Genomic DNA, 24,784 nt, shown 5'->3' on the forward strand with positions numbered 1-24,784 from the left:
AATGTGAAATGCTGAAGTAGACTTTCGCACACTTTGCTCCAACAAATACCTTTTAGAAGTGGTTCCAATGTACAGAATACCATTTTCCATGACAAAATCTGAAGTGCATATTTTACTGCTGAAAGGAAGGTGCTTAAAATGAGAAAACAGGATATAAAGTCAAATTCACTGTATCAGGAAAAGAGAGGAAAACTCTCTTCCTTCCCCTATTACTGACAGTAATATGTTAGAACCTGAACCGGTTCAGTTTTCTCAAGTGATGATTTGCTCCCTATGATGTAAACCCGCTAAAGATTTTTGCATGTTTGGTTTGAAGGAAGTACTTCTTAAATCATCTTTAAAGTACCGTGCCTGTAGCACGACACTTGTCACCTTTTTATCTACCTTAAGAAGTGAGCAACGGCTTCCAAAAGATTCACTACAGATCATAAGGACAGCTTTGACAAGCCCAGAGGAAAAATGACACTGGTTTAATGCTTTGGGGGTTTTGGAAGACTGTGGAGTACAAACTGTCACGAAGCCAACTTAATATAACTGTTTCCTTTATACTCTAAGGATTCACTAGGGACTTCACTGCTAGCATACAGGAAATAAAGGCTGTTGTGCTAGAACAAGACTTTGTTTCTTACAATTTAGAAAACTACACGACGTTTCCTTACAGGAAATGTTACATTCATACAAATTCCCATATTTATTTGTAGACAAAAATTGCCATTCACATAGCAGGAAAACTAGATGAAAACAGAGACGGCACAGACTTAAGGGCATTATGGGGTTTTGGTGAACAGACCTGCACGATGGCAAGGAAAACAACTACACAAAAACGTACTTAAATGTACTTAAATCTTTATTATTGTCTCCTTCACCAGCACCAGCCTCATTTCGTAACAGGAATCCTTGAGAATAAATTATTATAGGAATGCATTTCTTCAGTGAGGAGCTTGCAGAGTTTGTGTTAGGGAAAGCTTGTCTTCCGTAGTTACACTATTCGACCAAGATATATTGACTTGGGATACTTTTCCTTTAGATCAGGCCACTGAACAATGAAATAATCTGAAAAGTAGTACAGAATCTTCCCAGAGAGGGATAAAGTTTCCACGCGGCAGATGCTCTCTACATACACAATGATTGCTTTCTTTATTCCTAGAAGCCCAAGGAGAAGAGCAGATATACAGACAGGAACACATGTTCCTGGTCCATTGCACAATATCTAAAAGAGATGAAACATGTTACACAAGTAAAACGTGAGTTTTTTCATAGGGGGAAGAATAAAGTGTGTGTATTCATGTCACATTCCACTTACAAATCAAAATATTTCCAAGGATATCTGAAAGCACAAAAGGGAGAAGTGAATATGAAGAAAAATGGGGGAAATGGGGCGAACAAAAGACATTATTCAAAGTAGCTGCTGAAAAAGATCATCTTTCTTTACACATTGAGGAGAGGAGCTCTGAGAGGACGCAGTTTATCAGTTCATGTCTATGAAGGAAACAGAAGTCTTGACTCAGGCGTATACAGCTTAAACAGCTTCTAATCTCACTCACAGCTTTGTGTTGTATCACTACTGAGATCTGTGCACAGCTTAGGGCCAAAGAAGTTTAATTAGGATTACTAAAGCTGGGATCTGGTTATAAACCTCTTGAACTTTGGCTTAAATCAGTAAAACACACAGGAGTTCAGCAAAAATGTGCTGATGACTTAGGACCTTCATCAGAATCTACTAACTGATGTGTATGACTGCATTTGTTTTGCTTTTAATAAATGCTATTACATAGGAACAAACATACAGAAGGAAGGTATTTTGGCAAATACATGTCACGTCCCTGTAGCAGATGAGCTCAAATTCACTTATAAATGTTAACAGTAACAGAAAGTGGTCTTCCAGTTCTAGACATTGGGAAATGGACACACAGATTGCTTTAAAGCAGAAGGTTTGAAGCAGGGCGTGTTAAGGCACTCTTCTTGGGTATCCAAACTGTTTTCAGGCAAGGGATTTTGTACTAAATTTAACTGCTACCACATAATCAGCGCTTTGCTGCACAGCTGGGGGTTATGTGGAAAGAAAGCCTTCTTTTAGAAAATCATGACCCTATTTCTTGCCAAATTTGATTAATGTGCACTGATGTTGATTGTGCTACTGGTACTTGACTACTAATACCTAAATGAAGGCATGTTTAGGTATCTCTGTAATTACATTTGTTACTGTAGTGTAAACATAGGCATAGGAATCAAGTTGGAATGTTCTGCGTTTGCAGGCAAAACCCATCAGGGTCCCTGCTGCAGCATCTCTTTAGGCAAGTGCATAAGAAGCACCAAAACAGTCCAAAAAAATGATTTACTACTGTTTTTTATTGGTGAGTTAAATATTCAATCTGACTCCTGATTTCAGATTAAAAATTCAGCTTGAAGTGAACTGACAGAAATGTGCATCACTGCTAAACACAAACTCTTCTTTCCCTTTCTTGGAGCTACCTGGAGTACAAATATTGTTTCATCTTCATTGCTCCCCAAGCCCTTTTTCTGTTGCATTAGTCTTCTCCCCTGTCCTTTCCTAAGTATCTTTCATTTCAATGTTCCTCTGTAGTCTGAGATGTATCCTACCCATCTTCTCTGCCCTGGTTTTCTTTGTGAGCATTGGTATTTGTTTCCCTCTCCATCCCTGTTCCCAGCCACTCTTCCACTGTCTGGACTTGTACAGCTCTGCGCTCTTTCAGCTTCCATCTAGTCTGAAAGCTCAACCCACTGGTTTAAAGCAAGGAGAGAGTTTGACATCAGCCCCTTACTCTCCATAGTCTGACACAAAAAATACCAGTCACAGGTACGAGTTAGGTCAGGCAGACATCCTACATCCTCCTCAGCCCAGAAGCTGAAGTATTACATTCATGGACTTTATCAAGCCACTGTGCCCTACACTTCATCCTACTTCCCGCTCCCTTTATTAAGCTTGGCTAGGGGCTCCAGCCTGTCTGGTATTTGGTATTCCTGTGTCTAAATGCACACACAAAGGTAAATGCTAGCAGGAATTCCAACCTAAGTAAAGTTCATGTAATTAAAGAATAGTAATTGGGTCTAGTTGTGACTCTGTGTGTAGCTCTAAAGGCCACACGGAGTTGCTGTTACTACTTTGCTGAGGTGCAAACCAGAAAAGCAATAATCAAAATTGAAATCATAATAAAGTACCTTTACTATATCAAGGTTCTGATACGATGCACTCAATTTATACCTTCTACTGACTGTTTATAACTTCTAAGTCGTTTCTCAGATCCCCTGGATTCATGGAAAAGTAACTGTACGCAAGAAAAAGAACCAGGAAAATTATGGACTAGGCATCTCTAAAAAACCATGATCTGATCATAACTCATGTCCTCTGCTCTTTCCCCTTCCACACATACCGGTTCAAACGAGACAAAACGGATAAGACTCTATAGGACCTCTGTATGCAAAATGACCATTAAATACTCTGACTATAGATGTTCCTATTCTAAAAAGTTTGGGTTTAGGACCTGTCCCCTGAAAGCGACTGGTATAAATCTGCTGAAGCCACCAGACAAACAGATCCCTATCTGAATTTGGTGTCGTGACCATTAAAAATTAACCTTCGGTTAACCTTCTGTGTGTGTCCAGAGACATGTCGTACCTAGAAAATGGTGCAGATGCTCACGTGCTAGAGTGGCAATTCCCCTCCAGAAATCTGGTCTGACCAGTCGTACGTACTCCCTCCCACATTGTGAGCAGGAAGGGAGACCAGCATTCCTGCTGCTTGGAATACAGTATCATACAGTCACCAAGGGATACAGGGGAAAATCCTGAGACAAGAAGTGTGTACATCATAAGATGAGGAAACTTTGTGGAATCTGTAAGCTAGAAACACTGCTGTTCAGTTCCTTCCAGTATACAAACTTGTTGATGGTGGAAAGGAACTGAATCATCTACATTCACCTTTAAACACAGAAAAGGAGATGAGCTGTCCTACTAGTGAATCTCAAAACACTGCTCAGAAGTACATTTTGGAGGACTGGTGTTTTCCACCTTGAAAAGACAAAAGCTTTTGTTTCTTCCCCTGTAGCAGACCACAAGTATCTCTCAGGGAATCATTAGTATGCTGTGGAGAAAAAGCAAGCACCTATTGGGCAAGAAGGGACCAGGGCTTCTACAAGGTCAACCAGCTATTGAGGGTAAGCGTTTCCCAGTATCTATTTACTTTAGCTACAAGGCTGCCTGTAGAATATTTGCGTTGCATGAGATACGTCTCCACAGATCTCTAGTTTATTTGGTTCAGCATTCTGTGGTGAGGCAGCAGAAAGGGAAAGAAGGAGCCTCTGTGACCTTCTGAGCTGCCCAAGCATTTTCGTGGTCAATGGGCTATCTGACTTTGTTGCCAACAAGCTGTAAGGAATTATTCCAGAAGACACTGCTGCAGGTCTCTGCACCATTTGCATTCGCCTCCACTGCTAGGTCTAGGAACTAAATCCTGCATATTAAAATCCTCTACCAAGTCAGTGTAACCGCTTTTCAACAATACAATAAAATGAAACAATCTGTATATTAATGGAGGTTTAAAAGTAAAGGATCAGAATACAACATTTATACTTGGTGACTCTCTAATTACATATTAATCACTTAATTGTTGCTTTTCTGTTTCAGATATATTCTGCCACTGTTGAAAGAAAACAAGCTAAGCCAGCAGTCTGGCATACTGGGAACACTGGCACATGGCACGGCTGCTGATAAAAGCTGCTTTAGAGTTGGTGAATGCAGCACTGTAGTAGAGTGACATTTACCAGCTCAGACACTGAAAGCATAGCTCACAGCTTCACCCGGATTAAATGCCAGGCCACCAGCTGAAACAAAAATGAGTAAAGCAGAAAACATGCAGTTTTCCTCAGCAATATGTAAACATACATTTGCTGTGTATCTTTAATGAACAGATACTTGAGTCCTGCTTATGTTCCCAGAATACAACGATCGGAGGACAGCATCAATCCCCCAAAACTTAGGAGAAAGTGGAAAACTCATGGGAGATTTGTTTTGCATAATAAACTGTCGACACCTGCTCTTCTCCTTAATGAATTCCACAGGGATTGGCCTTTGCCACCTGGAGAAAAGCAGAAAAGCCCCTCAGTTTTCTAGGGCTGGGGATGTTGAATAGTGGTGATGTAGGGTGATGTCCACTTGGGAACTGAAGACTACATTGCTTGCTGCCTATGGAGCTGTCTCTTGGAGTATGTTCGGGACACTTCTCAAGCTTCCTTAGTGCTGGTAATGCTTCCTTCCTCACAGTGCTAAAAAGTGAAGGTAAGAATAAGGGGCTAGATGGTAATGATGGAGAACCACTAAAAGAGGCAGAGGCAAGCAGAACGGTACCAAATTGACTCAAGCTGGATTAACTGCATCATCTTTGTATATCTAGGCAAGAAAACACAGCTACTTTTGACCAGTGTTGGGAAAAAGCCCAATTAGGTTTTTTTTGCTTCTCAGGAACAAAAGTGTGCATGTAATTTATTAATAATTTTGTGGTTTTGATGGGCTGCTCAAACTTGGCTTTTGTTAATGATAAATACTTCATTTCAATGGCTATTTAATATTTGGGAACAAAAAGGAACTGTTTAGCCTGTAGAGATACAAAAGCCCAGAAGATACCTCTGAGATTTGTCAGAAAAGTCAAAGAGATTTGAATAGCTCTTCCTGATATTTTAAGGAAGTCAAAGGAAAAGGAAAGGGGGTAAAAAAAGAAGGCAGTATGGAAGAGAGGAAGTGGGAAACCAATCTGAACTACAATTGAAAGGCTTCATTTAGAAACAAAAACCTGGACTCCTGTATTCATCAGGTAGGAGCTGGGGGTTTTGACACTGCAGGAGTTTCTTGCTTTTGATGATTTCAGAGTGCAATAACAAATGGGTTTGTCGATGTGTTTCTTGTTTTGCTGGGGGGATCTTGACTGTTTTTGTGGCATGAAAAGAGAAAATCTGCAAGGAATTAATTTGTATTCTGCGATGTAAATCACAGCATGTCATGAGCTCATCATACCTTGCTTGGATTTCAGTATTATCTTACTACACACTGAGGTGAAGTATCCAGCTGAACATACTTTCCCTTCCTCTACAGAAGCACTGAGTGCTACCTACAAAGGCAGCTGTAATCTGGCTTCTTGGACTCGGCTGTTCCCATTTCCTACCTGTGATTCCCAAGGACCTGGTTCCACTGAGTGCTCAGTGTAGCCTGAACAGCCCCCAGCCATTGCAGCCCTGCAGCTGTGGGACCTGCTTTCTTAATGCTGGAGATGCTGTAACTGTCAAATTGAACTAACAAAAGCGTCAGTGAACAAATACCAATTTTAGTTGTAAGCAGATTTACCTCATGAGCTCATGAGCAAGATGCAAGCCTGGAGAGGTGAGCAACTGGGGATGTACCCCCATTTCTGCTGTGGACTCACCATGGGATTTGAGGCATAGCATGTAACTTTTTCTCACGTCAATGTTTTCTACTTTAGCACTGGGAAAACAATTTACTCATCACAGAGGGTGCATCAAAATTCCTGCATCTCCTTCTCAGTGAAGATCTCCAGGTATGGAGAGTACTGCTTTTATTTGCATGGTCTTTGTTTCAGTATCATCTTCTGTGAGTAAGAGAAAATGTGCATGTTCTTTTCTTTTTAATAGATTTTGGGTTTTAAATATGCTCAGACATAGCAGGGCGTATCCATGAAGGAGCAATTTATGCTGGTAATGTCGATGACAGCTAAAGCCTGCATGGCAAAGAGGTTATTTTTGCCATAAATGAGTAACTCTAAAAGTTTTCAAGAGGTACACTTTTCATCCCCCAGGGAGGTACTGCAGTTAGGACAGAAGTAAGGTCTCTTCTAGGAAATATAAATTTATTTGCTAATCAGAAAAACAAGAGAATTCTGAGGATTTGGGAGAGGGATTTCTCCTTAGCTCCAATACTTGAGCATGTGGGAGGGAGTATTCTTGTTAAAGCTTTTGCTAGTCTAGCTCTTTAGCATGTCTGAGAATTCAAGTTTTGAACCTCAAGGAATGCTAGCTTAGAATTGTTAATTTTTTTCTTTTTTTTTTTTTCAAGGCTTAAAACCAAAAAAGGCAGGAACCTTTTCCAACAATTCCTTATTACTGCAACTGGTCAGGAGAAAGAAGAATTTCAGGTTCTGTTCGCACAATATAAAGGTCATTAAATTACCTACTGCCTTCTTCTTTTTGAAGAGTGAAGATCTTATCCAGTTCACTTCCCTCCACAAGCTGTATATAAAACCACCTAGAATTTCACACCCTCTTTGCTGTTTGAACTTCCCTGCAGAATACAGGCTGGGACACAAAAATACCTAGATGTGTAGTCTGATGTAAACGGTAATTAAGGTAGAATTGATTTATATCTGGACACACTTTTACCCTCTACTGTCTAAATTGACTCATCAGGAATGCAAGAAGATGGTGTTCTATAGCAACAGTTTGTGTTCAGGCTGGTCAGCAACTATCATCTGTAGCTTGTAGCATTGCCATGAAAACCTTTCTAGTACACTTCTGTGTATCTTGTTGGCACAGTTCCTGTTGTTGCCATCATACAGTACACACAGCAGGTAAGGTGCTCTTCAAAACAAGCACAGACATGTGTGGTCCTACAGGCAGATTTCTTAACCAGGATAAATAAGATCAGTGAATGCCAGAACAGGGAAGAGAAAAGTGGAAGAGCGAGGACTTAAATCAGCACACTGTGCAGCTGGGTTTCTAATGTGCATTGCTTTACTTTGGAGTGTTATTTTCATCATAGAAATAAATATGCTGGTAAGCATCACCAACTCTCTTGTTCCTACAGCTCTTATTTTATAAACGTTCTCCTAAAGGAGAGGAAGACAAAAATCCTACCCCATGGATTTTCCTATGAGAGAAAAGGAGAGCTTCCACAAAGCTGCCAGGAACTAGACTTAACAACAGGACTTAATTGTAACAGCACAAGGCATTGTCTCGTCTGCCTTGTAGGCATTTAGTGGTCTGACCCAGTCTTACCACCCAACTGTCCTCAGGGGCAAGAGACAAGAGAAGAGGCCCAGCTGATGTGATTTGGATCAGCATCCACATGCCAAGTAGTGAGGGAAACTCCTAGGTTCTGTACTTCAGCAGAGCTCAGGCTGTGCATCTGGCTATTTGACACTTAAACAGCTCAGGTCTGGTTCTGAGTACGCCTGGGGGCTTTACTGATGAAAAGGAAGATAACCGGGGTCATTAAGAGCCTCAGAAGTTAGGCAATGACTTGGTGAAGGGAGAAAATCTAGATTTGGACGCATAAAGAAACATGTAGGCTTGACTTATTTTTATATTTCTTTTTGATGAAGCTAACCTTAGGCACCCTACTTAACTGCCCTGCATCTCAGATGAAAGGTGGCAGGTCTGTCATTGGGATTAAAAGGTCTTTGGAGTGGTAGTTTCCATCAGCACACTCCCCACTCTAGTTGCCAAATGTAAACTGAGAAACACAGAACCAATGCATTGAAAATAATGACAGGTATGAAAGTGATGCTAATGGTCAAGTCTGTAGGAATGTTAAGTGTTGGTTATTAAAACATTAAATTAACACCCACGCTGTCAGTGGGACCAACTGAACATCATGAGCTCTGCCAGAAGTTTGTGTCAAGAAATAGTGGCACCAGTGAGTCTTGTGATTAACTGTGGGACATGGATAGAAGCTTGGTTAAAAAAGAACAAGATTACCAAGGCAGATGCAGGCTAGAGAATAAACTAACTCCCTACCTGCGTTACCACGGACTGGGTCTGAGGTTTATTGCTGCTGATAAATTATTAGGAAGTAAAGGAAATTTGACTTTGTGTGGATGAAAAAGGTGGTCATAAACAAATTCAGTGAAAGGCTTTTGCTATACGAATGAAATTGTAGATACTGAAGCACATCTGTAGCTACAATCACTAGGTACTAACTAGTACTTTCAGCAAGCAGTTGTTCTAAGTGTCACCTTGGCTGAGTCTGAACCTGACTAAAGTGTCTTGGTCAGAGCACCATGAGAAGTGCCATAGAAACTCTTAGAGCCTACTTAAAAGTAATGGCTTATCTCCTGATACTAAAGAGTACTGCTTACTATAGTAGCCTACCTCTACTTTAAAGGAAAAATCAAGTCAAAAGACTGTTAAATATAATCATACATATTACTACTCATGGCCTAAAATGAGCCTTTAACGGCAAATCTCAATGTGTCTTTCATTAGTTAAGCATTCACTTAACTACAGCTTGACTGCAGTATTTCAGGTTAGCTAAAATTGGTATTTTATATGTATGTAAACATTTTTGAGTCTACTGCTTAATCACTGCAGTTGATATAGTGAGAATCCACACCAAATACCTGTCTGAAATGTCTTCACAATGTAAAATCTAGAGGTATTAGCCATCTGTACCTGACTGACAGCAGTGGCCTGGTTCAGTGGTCAGATATAGCAAGACTGTTTACTTCAAACCATGCTTTATAAATGGAAATGTGACCAGGGTATTCATTAGGTTCACAATGAATCTGAGAGCTGATGAATTAAGTCTGAATAGTCTTTAGTTTAACCTCTGGTTAAATCTAAGCTCTCAGTTCATCTTTACTGCTACTTCTGTCCTCCCTCTGAAATGCAGTGTCTATAGGCATGTCTAACTGGCAGTCACAGAAAGAGCAGAGCAGTAACCTAGCTTTAAACTAACCAATGTGGATAGCTTTAGATGTTTATCTGTGTTCAGCAAAAGGTAATTTCACATTGTGGCTGCAGGGTAGCTGTACACAGCATACAAGGTAGTAGAGGAGGGGTGAGTAAGCCTCGTATTTTCATTAACACTGAGAAGTTAAATTTTGATGGCTTTTGTTTCCCTTTTAGACTACACAATTTGAATCACTGAAGGCTTTAAGCCAATGTTCTTACTCTTGCTTCTTTTGACTGTTTTGATCCTCGAAGAACAAGAGTAGATCAGACACTGTCAATCTGGTCCAAAAGAATTATAAATAGTGGGGAAAGATTCAGCATACAAAAGAATGCACCAGATAGTCTTAATACTGCATTATACAAAGTTCATTTGTTATGGAGTGAATAGAGGAAAAAATGCCACCACCCAGCTTTTGTAGCTTTCCACAAAGTTCTAATAAGAACTGTGATATAAGAGACAATAACCTACTATTTGTCCTAGTCATTTGTTAAAGTGCTATGAAATAAAGACATCTGTGGGCAGGGCACAAAGAACGGAAAAACTTAGCTAAAGGAAATAATGATCCCCTTTCATAAAGCTTACTATGTGAACACTTCTGCACCAACTCTAGAAGCTTGTTGCAGTGAATTTAACCAGTCAGGGGACCAAGCATGTGTGCTGGGATGGGCAGGCATAGAAGAACTGGTAGGCTGCTGGAAGCATAATCAGCTGAGCAGGTTTCAAGCTTCTAGAAAGAAGTTTAAGGAGAGACTCGCTCAGCTGACAGCTGGTGGGGAAGGAGACAGCAGAGCTTGTTGTACTTGCTGTGCAAATGTAAACTACTTACTATGGCCTTCCCACAGAAGGAGGCCCTATTCTGGAAGGACTGCCTTCTTTGCCTGATTTAACCCAGGTTTTCCCAAATAGCAGTGATCTGATAAGTTCTGCTTATTTCAGGCTCTGCAGAGCACTAAGGCAGTAGGAACTGCTGAGAACTTCTCCCAGAAAAGCAAGCTAAGTCTGGTCCTAGGAGTCCAGGATGTGCAGCCCACTAATGAGGGGAGCCTTCTGCAGCATTTTGACACGGTTCTAGGTGAAATTTCCTTATATTAAAGGAGAGCAAATCACAGACCAAATTATTGACGCACTTGTGAGGTGGGCTGATGCCAACCTCATGAAGTTCAACCATGACAAGTGCAAGGTCCTACACCTGGGTTGGAGCAATCCCAGGCACAGCTACAGGTTGGGCAGAGAAGAGATTCAGAGCGGCCCTGAGAAGGACTTGGGGGTGTTGGTGGATGAGAAAATGAACATGAGCTGGCAGTGTGCGCTCGCAGCCCAGAAAGCCAACCGTATCCTGGGCCGCATCAAAAGGAGCGTGACCAGCAGGTCGAAGGAGGTGATCCTGCCCCTCTACTCTGCTCTTGTGAGACCTCACTTGGAGTATTGAGTGCAGTTCTGGTGTCCTCAACATAAAAAGGACATGGAACTGTTGGAACAAATCCAGAGAAGGCCACGAGGATGATCAGGGACTGGAGCACCTCCTGTATGAAGATAGGCTGAGAAAGTTGGGCCTGTTCAGCCTGAAGAAAAGGCTGCGTGGAGATCTCATAGCAGCCTTCCAGTGTCTGAAGGGGGGCTATAGGAATGCTGGGGAGGGACTCTTCATTAGGCACTGCAGTGATAGGACAAGGGGTGATGGGTTCACACTGAAACAGGGTAAGTTTAGATTGGATATAAGGAGGAAGTTCTTTACTGTAAGGGTGGTGAGGCACTGGAATGGGTTGCCCAGGGAAGCTGTGAATGCTCCATCCCTGGCGGTGTTCAAGGCCAGGCTGTACAGAGCCTTGGGTGGGATGGTTTAGTGTGAGGTGTCCCTGCCCGTGGCAGGGAGTTGGAACTAGATGATCTTAAGGTCCTTTCCAGCCCTAACTATTCTATGGTTCTATTGTACCTATCCATTTGTAGCCCACTGTAGCCCATCTATTGCTGAAAACAAGGACTGGATGCAGTCTCTGTACAGCTTTCTGCTGCATGGTACCCACAAGTTCTTTGTTTTCAGTTTGAGTTTCAGGTGTGGAAGAATGACTGGAATAATCCCCTTTTGTCAAATACAACCTAAGGACTAAGTCACCTGAACATGTGGTTTCAGGGTTTGCAAGTCAGCCTAGAGACAATGACAATAGTTCTGTAAGCAGCAGAAGAACTGGAGATCGGTTTCCTCTACTTACCGACTTAATCTGTATTATTGGAAGGCCGTAACATTAGTTTATTCCTTGGACATCAAATAATCCATGCAATATTCAGTAATTGTCTTTGTGAAAAATCTGTGTCTTGTCTAATTTTCTGTAACCAAATAGATGTAATTTGCATTCTTCCCTAGACAGTAGGTCTTCTAACATCTTATCCTGGTTTTATGTTTCTTCTCAGCCTTTCAGTGAAAGCAATAAAAGTCTTCTCTGACCAACTGTTTTCATGGTAGGAATTTGCAGTCTTTGAGGCTATGACTACCTGTTAAATCTGTCTGCAACTGATGGTTTTAAAAGCTTTTCTGGGGAAAGGAAGGTGTAGGCAAAGTGTGCTGCCACAAGTCTTTTTTTCCTGGAATTTTAAGCCTTTGCATAGGAAGCCTACCTAAGGTTGCCCAGCATACACATGCCTGCAAACCACTGTAATGCCTATATTCCTATAGTCCTTAGCTATAGGAAAACAAGCTGATCATGACTTCTGACATCTTGTTATTTGGTTTAATGTCTCTAAAGGGACTTAACTTGCAGAAAGCAGATGTCTGTAACTCTGAAATGGGCCTCTTGAAGATGATCTCAAACTGTATAACTAAGCTAACTTTTACATTTCTTTAAACTCCCTGTGGGCCCATTTCAAGTATGGGTCAAGTCCTGCAAGACAGCAAAGGTCTCCTGGAAGTTGCTCAGCTCTTTCTGAACTCACTATCTTGAAGGTTTAGATGGTACTGATTTCTCATGCAAACTAAACTAAGAAACTTTGCCAGAAGATCAGTGGGAGATACAAAGGGGACACAGTGCTCATGTAAATAAGCACATACACAGTAACTCCTGTGCAGCTAGGTTTGCCGTTTCCCCTTTACAGCTCTTTTGGCTCCACGGATAGGCTTAGGCTGGCATAACTAGCATATCTGCTCCAAATCTTGCCTTTGTGCTCATAATGGTTTAGGGCTTTCTTTGCAGTACTTCTCTTGTCCTGCACTCCTTGAAAACTGCAACATTTCTGCTTTTCTCTAGCTTTTGGGTGTCTGGAGAAGACTTCAAAGCTGCACACATTTTTGACAAGCCTAAAAGCAAGTGTAAAGCTTTGGGAATCGCTCACACATACAAATGACTTACAAGTAAAGTAAAGTTTTGTCTTTTCCAGTTAAACAGCAGTTGCCAAGACTGAAAATGTACAGCACCCATAAGCTTTACTGTTTAAAAATAGGAAGTTCTCGGCATGATGTAATACCGTGCTTATTCTAAACTTGGCTGTTGACTTCTGTGCCAGAAATCATAGGTGAGTCCTGTAAACACCAGTAATTGTCCCACCCTTTCTGTTTGTGTTTTTAACTATGAAGCATTGCATTTTGCCAAGAGTAGGGGGAGCTGCAGTCACCACAGACCTTTTCTTCTAAAGGCAATTCAGTATTACCAGTTGCTTCACATACGACACAGAATCATTTCCCTGATGATACGTGGCATTTTAATCCCCGAGTCCTACACAGTGAGATTTTGCCAGATTTTTTGCAATAGTAAGTTAAAAAATATTGACAGTAACCAAAAGCCAGTGATGTGAAAAAGTGATTTTATGTATGTTACTTCATTTGCTCTAATGATGTCTGCTTCATGTAAACACCCTTGTATTATTCCCTCCCCATACCCCCAGTTAAAATCACTATGAAAAGCATGGTAAGCCACCTCCTCCCTCCCTCCCTCCCAACTTTATCTCCAGTCTTCAGAATAGGCTTGAAAAACAAGAACTGCAGAAAGCTGCTTCTGTTGTTCTGCATGCTAAACTGCTCTGAAGACTCCAGCAAGCAAGTAGCTTTTGATCTGATAGGAACTGAAGCAGTACTACTGAAGCCAATGACATCAAATTATACACAGCAGTTTCTCTAAACAAAGTATCACAAATATAAAGAGCCTCTTTAGGATTAGCCATACGGTTCACAGAGAGCTAAAACAAGTCTGCTTACAAATATCCTCTGTGGGTGTAACTATGCATACAGTTGAGAAGTCCATGTAAGCACAAGAACGGAATCTGTATGGATTTCTGCCTGGATTTCATTACCATTTCGGGAGCAAGACAGCCAACAGGATTACCAGGCTTTCAGGCACAGTTTGTGCTGTTGCAATCCTGAAGAGATATTATCAAGAACCTGCAACCTTGTTTGTGTTAGCTCTTCCAGCATTAACAAGGGAGTGACACACTGACGTTGCCTGCAGTTTTTGAGAGGGGAAACTGGTATTTGCTACTCTAATTCACTGGCAGTGCAACCTGTTCTCTCTTGGTATATTGTTGCTATAGATCTCTCGGCTTTAATTTTACATTCAAAACATACTTTTCCTGTGAACTGTAAATCTCAGTATATATATGAGATAGAGTCTTGATATTCCAAATGCGTCTGTGATGCAGAATAGCAAGTTCCCAATAAGTTAAAATTTACCTACCAAATCTGGTTTCCGTCTGTAGGTCAAAGGAAGGGAGTAAAGCATGGAATATAGCGTTGTTACCACAGAGGAGGTCCAAGACTGCCTAACCTCACGGCTTCTGGGAATGCGATCGAGGGTGAACTGGAAGAGAGCATGATAAACTGAGCTGTTGTTCCTCCTTCTCTAGTTATTATATCTCTCTGTGCCAGCATTTTCACAGAATCACAGAATCCCAAGGGTTGGAAGGGACCTAAAAAGATCATCTAGTCCAACCCCCCTGCAAGAGCAGGGTAACCTACAGTACATCACACAGGAACTTGTCCAGGCGGGCCTTGAATATCTCCAGTGTAGGAGACTCCACAACCCCCCTGGGCAACCTGTTCCAGTGCTCTGTCACTCTTACAGTAAAGAAGTTCTTCCTGATGTTAACGTGGAACTTCCTATGTTCCAGTTTACACCCATTGCCCCTTGTCCTATCACTGGATATCACTGAAAAAAGCCTAGCTCCATCATCCTGACACCTACCCTTTACATATTTGTAAACATTGATGAGGTCACCCCTCAGTCTCCTCTTCTGCAAGCTAAAGAGACCCAGCTCCCTCAGCCTCTCCTCATAAGGGAGATGTTCCACTCCCTTAATCATCTTTGTGGCTCTGCGCTGGACTCCTTCAAGCAATTCCCTGTCCTTCTTGAACAGAGGGGCCCAGAACTGGACGCAATATTCCAGATGCGGCCTCACCAAGGCTGAGTATTTTGTTTTAAATCTACTTTGGAAATGTTTGGCTATGAAACCTTTTCTTCGATGCCTTATTCAGTGTCATGCTTAGCAACCGTGGCAGAAAGTAAAATGAAATACTAGAGCTATCTATCTGGTTTTCAATCTCTTCTCACATTCCTTCAAAACATTCCTAACTTAAAACAACTCGGCTAGAGCAGCTTCTCCCGCAGTATGTTAACGTAGTGCCCCACCTCGTGGTCACCGAGACACAAAGCTAAGTCTGATCCGAATAGAGTGACTTGACTCTCTTTTGACTCGTCTATTTAAATTCCTTGCGGATTTACACAGCAGAAAACGTAACAACTTTTCTTAGCTAACGTCTAGTGCATACTATTAAAAGTGTAACAGCAAATATCACTAGCCATTAAATGAGGACTCAATGAGCAGTGAAAAGAGAGGTAAGATGCATATTCAAATATTTGCATAAAAAAATGGGGAAGGATATCTTTTAATGAAATAAAAAATAAGAAATAGCTTTCTTTGTTCTTTCCCTAGGAAACAGTAGAGATTACTCATTGTGTGTAAAACACACATGTTTTTTTTGTCTCAGAATGCCGTAGGCAGTTCACAGCAGTTGGACTTCCTGCGCTCTTTGCAGATGGCTTTAATGCTGATGCAGAGGAACTGTACCTAAAAATTACTGCTATACCAGAAAGTAGTCCTGATGCCAATGGAATGTGTGACTTGTGCTGAAATGAAAGACAAATACAATGGCTGCAGTGCACTTGTTCATTGATGTTGTCATAGTGTTTCTATCTGGACAATAGTCACCATCTCACTTCATGCAGAGTATTACGTTAATTTGAAATGATCCTGTTTCATTGTGATCAGATTCTTTAATTGCTGTGATACTGGAAGGCGTTACCAGATGTTATGAACTGGTTGGTTTATGATTTCTTTGCAGGTGCTGAAACTCTGATTGCATTAGTCTGACAACAGAATATGGAAAACCAAACATGCCCCCTGCTCCCCATTCCACAGGATTCTGGTTATCACTGCCCCTGCTTTTTAAAGCTTTGGAAGAGTTCAAGTGGTAAAAGCAATGCTGTAAGTGGAGTTTAGACCCTTGCACGGTATTCAGTCCTGCAAGAAACAGGTGTATAATAAGGTACTTTTAAGCAGATCAAGATTTGGTGGCACTATTCAGATGCTCTTTTCTCTGTAAGAATGGTGTTAAACAGTATTTGCCAAGAAAACCTGATGTGATTTTCTTCATCATAGTTATATACTGTTGTTTTGCAAGCATGCAAGGAAAAGTTGGTGGAAAACTGCCTCTGCTGTGAATTATCATAACATAATATGCTCAACTGAATATACTGAAATGCTTGCAAATAAGCTGGGTTTATTTGTAGTTTATGTAGTTTGTTTTCATGCTGAGGAACAAGATTTCGTAGCATGATATAAAATTGAAAACACATGGTCAAACAAGCATTATGTAAAGGTTAGTTAATCCTGTTGCTCATCTCAGACATAAGAAATGGGGGTATATGATGATCCAGTGAAGAATTCATGTTGTCTCAGACAGCAAGTAAGTTGTTTTTCTGCTGTTAGAGTAGGCCAGCAGGAGCTGCAGCAGGTTCTCTGTGCTGAGCATAGCAGGTTTCCTGACTAACAGCTCTGGGAGCATCCCTGTAGAATAGTCGTGGTTACAGGCTGAGAGGGCAGCAAAGAACAAAGAGGCAAGTGACAGCAGGAGCAGAGCCTTTTCATAGGAGCCATTCTGGATTTTATGTTTTTTCCCAAGAGACTTAGTGGGTAGATGTGCAACATTTTGCTTCTTTCAAGCAAGGTGCTAATTCTGGCTTCCCTTCCTTCTCCCTAAATACTGTAGCTTTTACAACAGACCACAAATCAAAGTATTTGATTTTCTCTTAGGTCATTACTATGTGTTTTTTTTCCAGTCTTTATTTCTGTAAGGATTTAATTCCTTGACAAGATGAGGAAGGGAATGGGTGGAAGCTCTCAGACTTTTCCCATTTGTTTATTCAAAGCTGCAGGAAGCTACTAACACATGATTTTGAAATGCTTGATGGTCTCCAGCATCCCCAGTGCTAAACCTCATAGGACTCAAAAGCACACTGTGAAAGTTAGCAAATGTATGTTATAGCCATGTGGCCTTTACTTCCAAAATTTGCCTTCCATTTCCACTCTAGATACTTTTGCCCAGTGGAAAAAAAAAAAATGGTCAAGGGAAAATGAGCATCTGTTATCCAGACAGCAAAATCAGATGCAGCCAAAAATGTTCCTCTGGCTTTTAGTGCTGAAGGAAAATATAACTACGTGATCTGTTAGCAGTTGGAAGGGGGATGAAGGAAACTGCTTAGCACAACTAAGTGAACTAGTGGAAAACTGCGTAATCTTTTAATAGTCAAAATATGTATTTTTAATATATTTAATAAGTAGGGTTGGACATTTTTCACGAGTGTGTGAATGGCTGATCATCAAAACCAGATTCCTCCAAGCAGGAAATACCTGTGGTCACTTTACTAAACTTTCATCCCTGTTGCACGATGAGAGAAGGAACTGCCATGTTCCATTTAAAACAAAGTCATCCCACTGGATTCAGCTGCTTGTACTTCATCTTCCAAGGTTGGAAGTGGGGTAGACAAAGTTAAAAATGTCCTTCCTGTGTGAGCCTTATTGCTCACCTAAGGCTTGCATTAAAAGGGTTTGTTCTGCAAGTCATTGGTACTACAATATTTTGTCCCAGTAGCACTGCTGAAGACAACATGCACCATATGAATTCAGTACCACATAAATAATTTACTGTGTGTTGTACTACTTGTTCCAAAGGTCTAAGATTTCTGTAGTTCATTTCTATTGTATTTATTCCCATTTCTAAGCAAAAAAATATCAACTTTCTATAAGTTTCACTGGACATCAGATCACATTTCAAGTCACCACAGTTGTACTGCTGTCTGTTAATCATACAGCAAACTATCTCAAAGCAAGAATACATCTGATAAAAGAGATAAAGATCATATTTTCATGATGTTTTCATTCCTTTTAGGAGTCAGCATTTACTCAGGTCATCAACCAGAAAACTATCTGACATGAAGAGATATTGTATACTTCTAAAGCATACGTAACTAAAGCTTGATTTTAAAACACACAAAAGTAATACAATTTCAGTGGAGGTTTACTTAGAGAAAACATTTGTAGATATAATATCTTTAAAAAATACATTATGTCACTGAGGGAAATGCCAAACTAAAATTAAACAAAGTTAAAAAAACCCACTGTATTCCTGCCCCAGTGTTTTTATAGCTCCAAATAGCACTTGGCTAGCTGGTTCACAAGATTAAAAGGTAGTTATTTCCAACATGCTTTTCTTGTACAGCCGCTTTCACTACAGTTATGTTCTCCCATTGCTTTAAATGGGATTAACATGTTAACAGGAGGTAAAGACCATCTAAGAGAAAGTGAGAACTGGTAGCAAGAACGGCATTTGCTATTTTTAGGTGTATTTACTTCCATTTTCAGTGTCTCTTTAGTACAGTATTTTTCATGTTTGTTTAGTTCACTTTTAGAATGGTACAAAGCAATATGTAGAGAATGGCACCAAGCAATATGTACAGAATGTCACCTTCAGTTGAGCTTTAGTGCAAGTGATTCTCAATACCTAGAAAATCCAAAGCACTTGCTGGTATTAAAAATATCATTTTAAAGAATAATCTTGGAATTATCTTGAATTAGAATTACATGTTAAGATCATTTTACTGTACAAAAGCATCTTTAACAAGGTACCTGGGAAGTGGAGAATGTTTCAGCCCTTTTTTGTTCAAAAGAACGTATTTTAGCTTCACTCATGGTGTCTGAGTCTGCAAAAACATAATGTCTGGGAGAGTATGACTCTGACAAACAGCTCAGTAGCCTCAGGATTTCTGTGGTGTGCCCACCTGAAAACAAAGTAAACTGCAGTTAGTACATGAGAAATGTAACTTTCAATTTGTTCTGCTGAGTCAGACACTTTTCCATTTAAAACTCATTAGTGCCACTATTATCAGTGACACTCCTCTGAGAGTAGAGGATTCAATTACAGGATGTTTGAGAGTGTTTAACATGAAGGCAGTTCAGCTCCCACTGAATCACAGAATCAGCCAGGTTGGAAAAGACCTTTAAGAAAATCATATCCAACCTTTACCCCAAGACTGTATTGATGGAAGGTTTTTAGTTAAATGGGATTGAACCAGGATCCACAGAAGTATGACATTTGTGTTCAATGTCCCATCCTGCAAAAACACCTGGGCACAGAGTTATACTATAGTCCATACTCAAAAGCCATACTATGGTGCAATGGTCAAAATGAAGGTGGGCAGGATCCAGCTCAGAGCTGTGCCATGGAAGCATAACTCCCACTGACCCTACCCAGTGCTCAGTCCTATGACCTGCAAGAGCAGGGGTTGCACTACCCCAACCTATAACAATGAAATTAAGGAGGCAGCAAATTCACTCTGCAGCTAAGGCAGTGTAAGAGCTGAGTGCTGGCAAAAGAAACAGCTCAGCTCCAGCCAAATGCTTTAACCTTGAATGGGTGCTGGCAACCTTCAAACTGCAAGGTCACTTTGTTTAGGTAGATAAAGTGGCATTGACCTGGGGAGAAGGGGAGGGTGTATTTATTGTGTTTATAGGTTTTTGGAGCAGGGTGTTTTTTTGGGTTGGTTTTGGTCAGTTTTGTTTCCTGAACTGGAGCTCCAGGAGTACCTGTAACAGTAGGAAAGGGAAAACTGGCTGTGTAGGTAAAGTGGAGCCATCCCACCTTTTGTCTGTTGGGCTGGATCAGTTTACCATCAAACTGTACCCCAAAGTATGTCCATAAGCTGTACTGGATGTGTTGGTTTTCACTCTGCTGGAAGTTGCAGACCAAAATAGTAAACTGCATGCATTCCTACTGCCTCCTGCTGCCCAGTGTCATTAACCTCCTACGAGATTTTTGCTATATAAGCCAAGCACTCTTGGCTGACAAACAGCTTACAAGCAGCTAGAGCTATGCTGCTGCATTAGACATGAGCGCTTGCCACCTTCCCATAGAAGTTCATGCAGTATCTGCTGGGATTCTCTTGTGAGTGATGGTTTATTGAAGTTTCACAAGTTTTAATGCAATCATCTGAGTATTCATAGAACAGCAACGGCAAATTTTCATGGTAGTCTTATTTTTGGGGAGCAAATTAATTGCCCTGTGACTTTTGGGAGGTAACAAGGAGTAGATGTATGTATCCCCTTAGTGTGGGATGAGCACACTTGGAAAACAGTGGCAGAGCCTCCCAAGTAAACCAGAGGAATGTAGCTTGGATAAAATCATTGCAGAATGACATGTGTGTAGGGGATGTACTGATACTTGGAAAGCCTTGCCCTGAGTTGCCATTAATCACTTTCTGTCAGAAGACCGAGCAGCTGCACAGCTCTGCCTCACATCTGGTTTAGTCAGTACATTTGTCAGTGACTTGGGTGACATGCATGGGCCTTCTCAAGGGAAGGCTCAGAGACCAAAATGACAGACATAAATACAGGTGAAAATGCTCCAAATAAAGGTGAAGCTTAACAGTTATTCAAATCAGGAGCTAAAGAACTCGGGAAGGCTGAGCGGAGGCCTCAGAACAGCTTCCAGTGCCTGAAGGGGGCTACAAGGATGCCGGAGAGGGACTCTTCATCAGGGACTGCAGTGACAGGACAAGGGGTGATGGGTTCAAGCTGAAACAGGGCAAGTTCAGGTTAGATCTAAGGCAGAAGCTCTTCCCTGTGAGGGTGCTGAGGCGCTGGCACAGGGTGCCCAGAGAAGCTGTGGCTGCCCCGTCCCTGGCAGTGTTCAAGCCCAGGCTGTACACAGGGGCTTGGAGCAAGCTGCTCTAGTGGAAGGTGTCCCTGCCCGTGGCAGATGAGCTTTAACCCTTCCAACCCAAACCATACTGTCCTTCTATAACATTCTATGGCTCTGACAACCACAAAGGCAGGCGGCGGCTCTGAGGGTACCCGACCGCCCGGGACAGCCGCCGTGAGGGAGTGAGGGGCCCCCACTCAGCGCGATAGAGACGCCCGCGACTACAGCTCCCGGCATGCAGCAGGACACACTGCGAGCGCCTCGCTGGCTCCCGCTGCATCTCGGGAGTTGCAGTTCCTGGAGCCAGCTGTGGGCGCCCTTCCCCGGGAGCCGCTTCCGCTGTCGGTATCTCCTACTCACCGGAGCCGGCCACCACCAGGAGGCTGAAGGGAGGTGTCCGTCGGCTGCGGCGCCTTCTCGCCAGGAGCACCAAGGGGACCAGCAGTAAGGAGAGGAAGAGAAGGAAGGCGACAGACAGCGGGGGCTCCATGGCGCCGCAACAGCAGTCCAGCCGCCCCGCCCGGTACCACCTCCCTCCTACGGCAGCCGGCGTGCCTCAGACTTCCTCAGAAACCTGCCTTCGCCGCTAAAGCTGCTCGTCAGCCGCGTCCCGCGAGCTCGGAAAGGCCGCCAGCATCCTGGCCTGTACCAGCAGCAGTGCGGCAGCAGGGCCAGGGCAGTGGTTGTGCGCCTGCACTGGGCACTGGTGAGGCCGCACCTCGAACCCTGTGTTCAGCTCTGGGCCCCTCACTACAAGAGAGACATTGAGGTGCTGGAGCGGGGCCAGAGAAGGGCAATGGAGCTGGTGCAGGGCCTGGAGCACAAGTGTGATGGGGAACGGCTGAGGGACCTGGGGGGTTCAGTCTGGAGAAGAGAAGGCTCAGGGGGGACCTTATCGCTCCCTGCAACTGCCTGACAGGAGGATGGAGCCAGGAGGGGCTGGGCTCTGCTCCCAAGGAACAAGGGATGGGACAAGAGGAAACGGCCTCAAGCTGCACTAGGGGAGGTTTGGATGGAGCTGAGGAACAATTCCTTCCCCAGAGGGTGCTCAGGCATTGGAACAGGCTGCCCAGGGCAGGGCTGGAGTCACCGTCCCTGCAAGTGTGCACACACCGTGGAGACGAGGCCTCAGTGCCATGGGTCAGTGGTGGCCTTGGCAGGGCTGGGGAACGGTTGGACTGGGTGAGCTTAGAGGTCTTTCCCATGTAGTGCATTCTATGATGCTATAAATACTCCTGTGTCGGAGCTTGACCTGAAGGGTCAAGTACCACAGTGTTGCATGCTGAGCCAGGCCTCCGAGCGCCAGTCTGCCCTTTCTACGTGGGTTGCAGTCTGTTGAAAGAGATCTGATGCTTTAATTAATTTGTAAGTGCAGAAATACAGGCTGAAGAAGCAGCCATGTGGCTTCAACTGGCACATACAGATTCCTGCAGGAACTGGCAAGCATGAGCAGCATAATCTTTACCCTGGTATGTATGCTTACATGCAACTATGCATTGCCTACAGTAACGCATAAAATGAAGACTGCTAGTATTTCACTGTGTCTCGCTGTTCTTGTTTCCATTCACTGTTAATGCTTTAGCTTTTTATTTGAGTAAGAAGTATGGAATGATGGATCAGCACTCTTTCCATCTCTGTCAGCAGCTGCTCTTTGTTGGGGGCATAGTGATGATTCAGCCATCAGACTAATCCCAGACGAGATGTTTGTTTGCTAGAAAGAGTAAGATACTGCATTTTAGGACTAGGAAATAGTAGAGTTTGTACATCATTGCCCTTAAATTACCTGCTACAGACCAAGGCCCTCCTCTTCTGAACCAGGATCAGTGAACTCTATACCTGTTTGGAGTGTGGTTTGACACTATTGCATTATGGGGTAACTTGTCAAGCATACGAAGCATGAGAGCTGTGCACTTGTACCTCAAGTGCACAAACACAATAGATCAAACACAGTGCAATACTGCATCTGTCTGCTATGGTTTCTCTGGCTGGTTCTTTTCATTCTGAACTAGTTGGGCTTTCTGTATCTCCACCAGCCTTGGAAGCTGAATGTTTCTCTCTCATTTTTAGCAGAAGCTTATGTCAGTCATAGATTCCAATAGTTATTGCATAATTTACAAGTTATCACTACACTTTTTAGCTCCCCTTTGCTATCTGAGGGTCTGAAGTAAAGTGAATCTTTCTGCTTCGTGTCTCACAGTTCTACAGGTTAGGTTTTGTTTTTCTTTACACCAGTGCAACTATAATTTAGAGGTTATTTTAAGCAGACACTATTAAAACCAGTGTTACATGGTAAGGCCTGCCAGCCAAATGAGTAAAGAATACCTCACTGCTTAATCATCATTGACACTTGGAAGCAACAAGGTTTTAATTAATACTTTTGTTGATGATGCATAAATTCATTTTGCTTTCCACTTAATTAGCTACATAAAACTAAGAATTAGGGACAATAGAGATGCACATCTCTAAATTACAGAAGAAAGAGTAAGAAACCACCACAGTTCTTTTTGGGAAAAAAAAACCTACTATGTTAAAACAACACAGTAAGTTCTGTAGGCAATTTAAATACTAATGTTTTCTGGGGTGATCTTTCCCCTCTTGCAGCTTTTTCAGTGACAATAACATTTCTGATGTAGAATGTATCCCAGGTAGACACAGGGAGTGTAGCTAGCAATTGTTTTATTAAAGGATTTTTTTCCCCAAGGCTTTTTTATATCTTACTTTGCACTTATTTTTCCTACTGTAAGGAATGTGAAAGAACTGCTTTGTATTAGGCATTTTATTCAGAGAAACAGCCCTGGAATCTCAGCAGCAGAGAGTTACATAAACCCCTTCAAATTACTTCCTCCTTTTCACATTAATTCTTCTGCATGTACATACTTCCTCTTATACAGAATTCTTCTGTAAGACTATTTGGTGGAAATAATGAGAAACAGACCTAAAGCCAGTAAAGTTGGAAAGGTGGGGTTTTGTTTTCCTCTAGGTCGGTCATTTAAAAACAAGAGGAACAATAAGAGTGATGCATATCTGCTTTTGGAGTAGAAATTGAGGATTTGATGGTTCTTTGGGCACAAAGCAAAGGTCCTGACTTTCAAGGAGTCTAAAAACCTAACCAGCGTGTTTGCCTCATAAACTCATAGAACAAGTGCTGGAAGTGTTCTTATGCGTTGGGGATTTTGGCTGAATAAGGAATATAGCTTTCAAGTAGTATCCAGAGCAGATTGCAAGGCTTGAGGGAAGAGTTGGTTAAAGTAACCATTTAAGAGTGACGCAACAGTCTGCAACCTAGTCACCATAAAGTTTTGCAGGTGTTTTTTTTCCCTTCCTGGAGATTTAAGTAGAACCCATGAAGATCCCATTTACAGTACAATATTGCTAATCATGTCTTTTCTCAGTAGGACATAGATGTATTTGTGTTTTTTCCTCATGGCAAATGCCTACTCTCCTGTTCTGGACCAGGGAGGCTTCAGTCCAAGAACTGGAAGAGCCCTGAAGAAAGCAGGTTCTTTTCTACTCATTCAGCTAGGCTGCATGCTTGGTAATTGATTCCTATCTGCCAAGTGCCTTGAGAATACCTTGCCTCAGCATCAGACATGCATGTGAAAGTTAGCATGAAAAAGGAGTTAGTCTCCCAAAGTTTAGTGGATCATGGTCACATTAGCTAACTAATGTGGAGAAGGTGAAGAATGTGGAGAAGGACTTTGGTGAGGAAGGCAGTGACTAGTGCTGGATACCATTCTCCAGTCTGTAAAGTTGGAATCATCAAATCAACCAGGTTGGGAAAGACCTTTAAGATCATGGAGTCCAACCATTACTCCAGCAGTGCCAGTGCTGCCACTACCCCATGGCACTGAG

The 24,784-nt window shown here is 42.2% G+C and overlaps 1 protein-coding gene and 1 long non-coding RNA gene across 3 annotated transcripts; one reads left to right on the forward strand and one right to left on the reverse strand.

The window, feature by feature from the left end:
• Positions 1-829: 829 nt before the first annotated feature.
• On the reverse strand, positions 830-21,477 carry ALG14 (ALG14 UDP-N-acetylglucosaminyltransferase subunit). Its single transcript, XM_065675605.1, has 4 exons — positions 21,293-21,477; positions 18,862-19,013; positions 14,355-14,477; positions 830-1,210 (listed from the first exon to the last, which is right to left on the reverse strand). The coding sequence occupies exons 1-4, from the start codon at positions 21,420-21,422 to the stop codon at positions 980-982; spliced, it is 636 nt and encodes a 211-aa protein (XP_065531677.1). The 5' UTR covers positions 21,423-21,477; the 3' UTR covers positions 830-979.
• LOC136012392 (uncharacterized) lies at positions 4,084-18,358 on the forward strand. Of its 2 annotated transcripts, XR_010611695.1 has the most exons (7): positions 4,084-4,175; positions 4,645-5,295; positions 6,106-6,390; positions 6,491-6,565; positions 7,081-7,181; positions 16,019-16,161; positions 18,125-18,358. It is a non-coding gene; the product is annotated as an uncharacterized LOC136012392 (long non-coding RNA). The 2 variants fall into 2 exon arrangements; XR_010611694.1 differs by lacking the exons at positions 16,019-16,161; positions 18,125-18,358 and having other exon boundaries at positions 4,086-4,175; positions 7,081-7,810.
• Positions 21,478-24,784: the final 3,307 nt, after the last annotated feature.

Source organism: Lathamus discolor, chromosome 3, assembly GCF_037157495.1.
Source record: "Lathamus discolor isolate bLatDis1 chromosome 3, bLatDis1.hap1, whole genome shotgun sequence".
Lineage (NCBI taxonomy): Eukaryota > Metazoa > Chordata > Aves > Psittaciformes > Psittacidae > Lathamus > Lathamus discolor.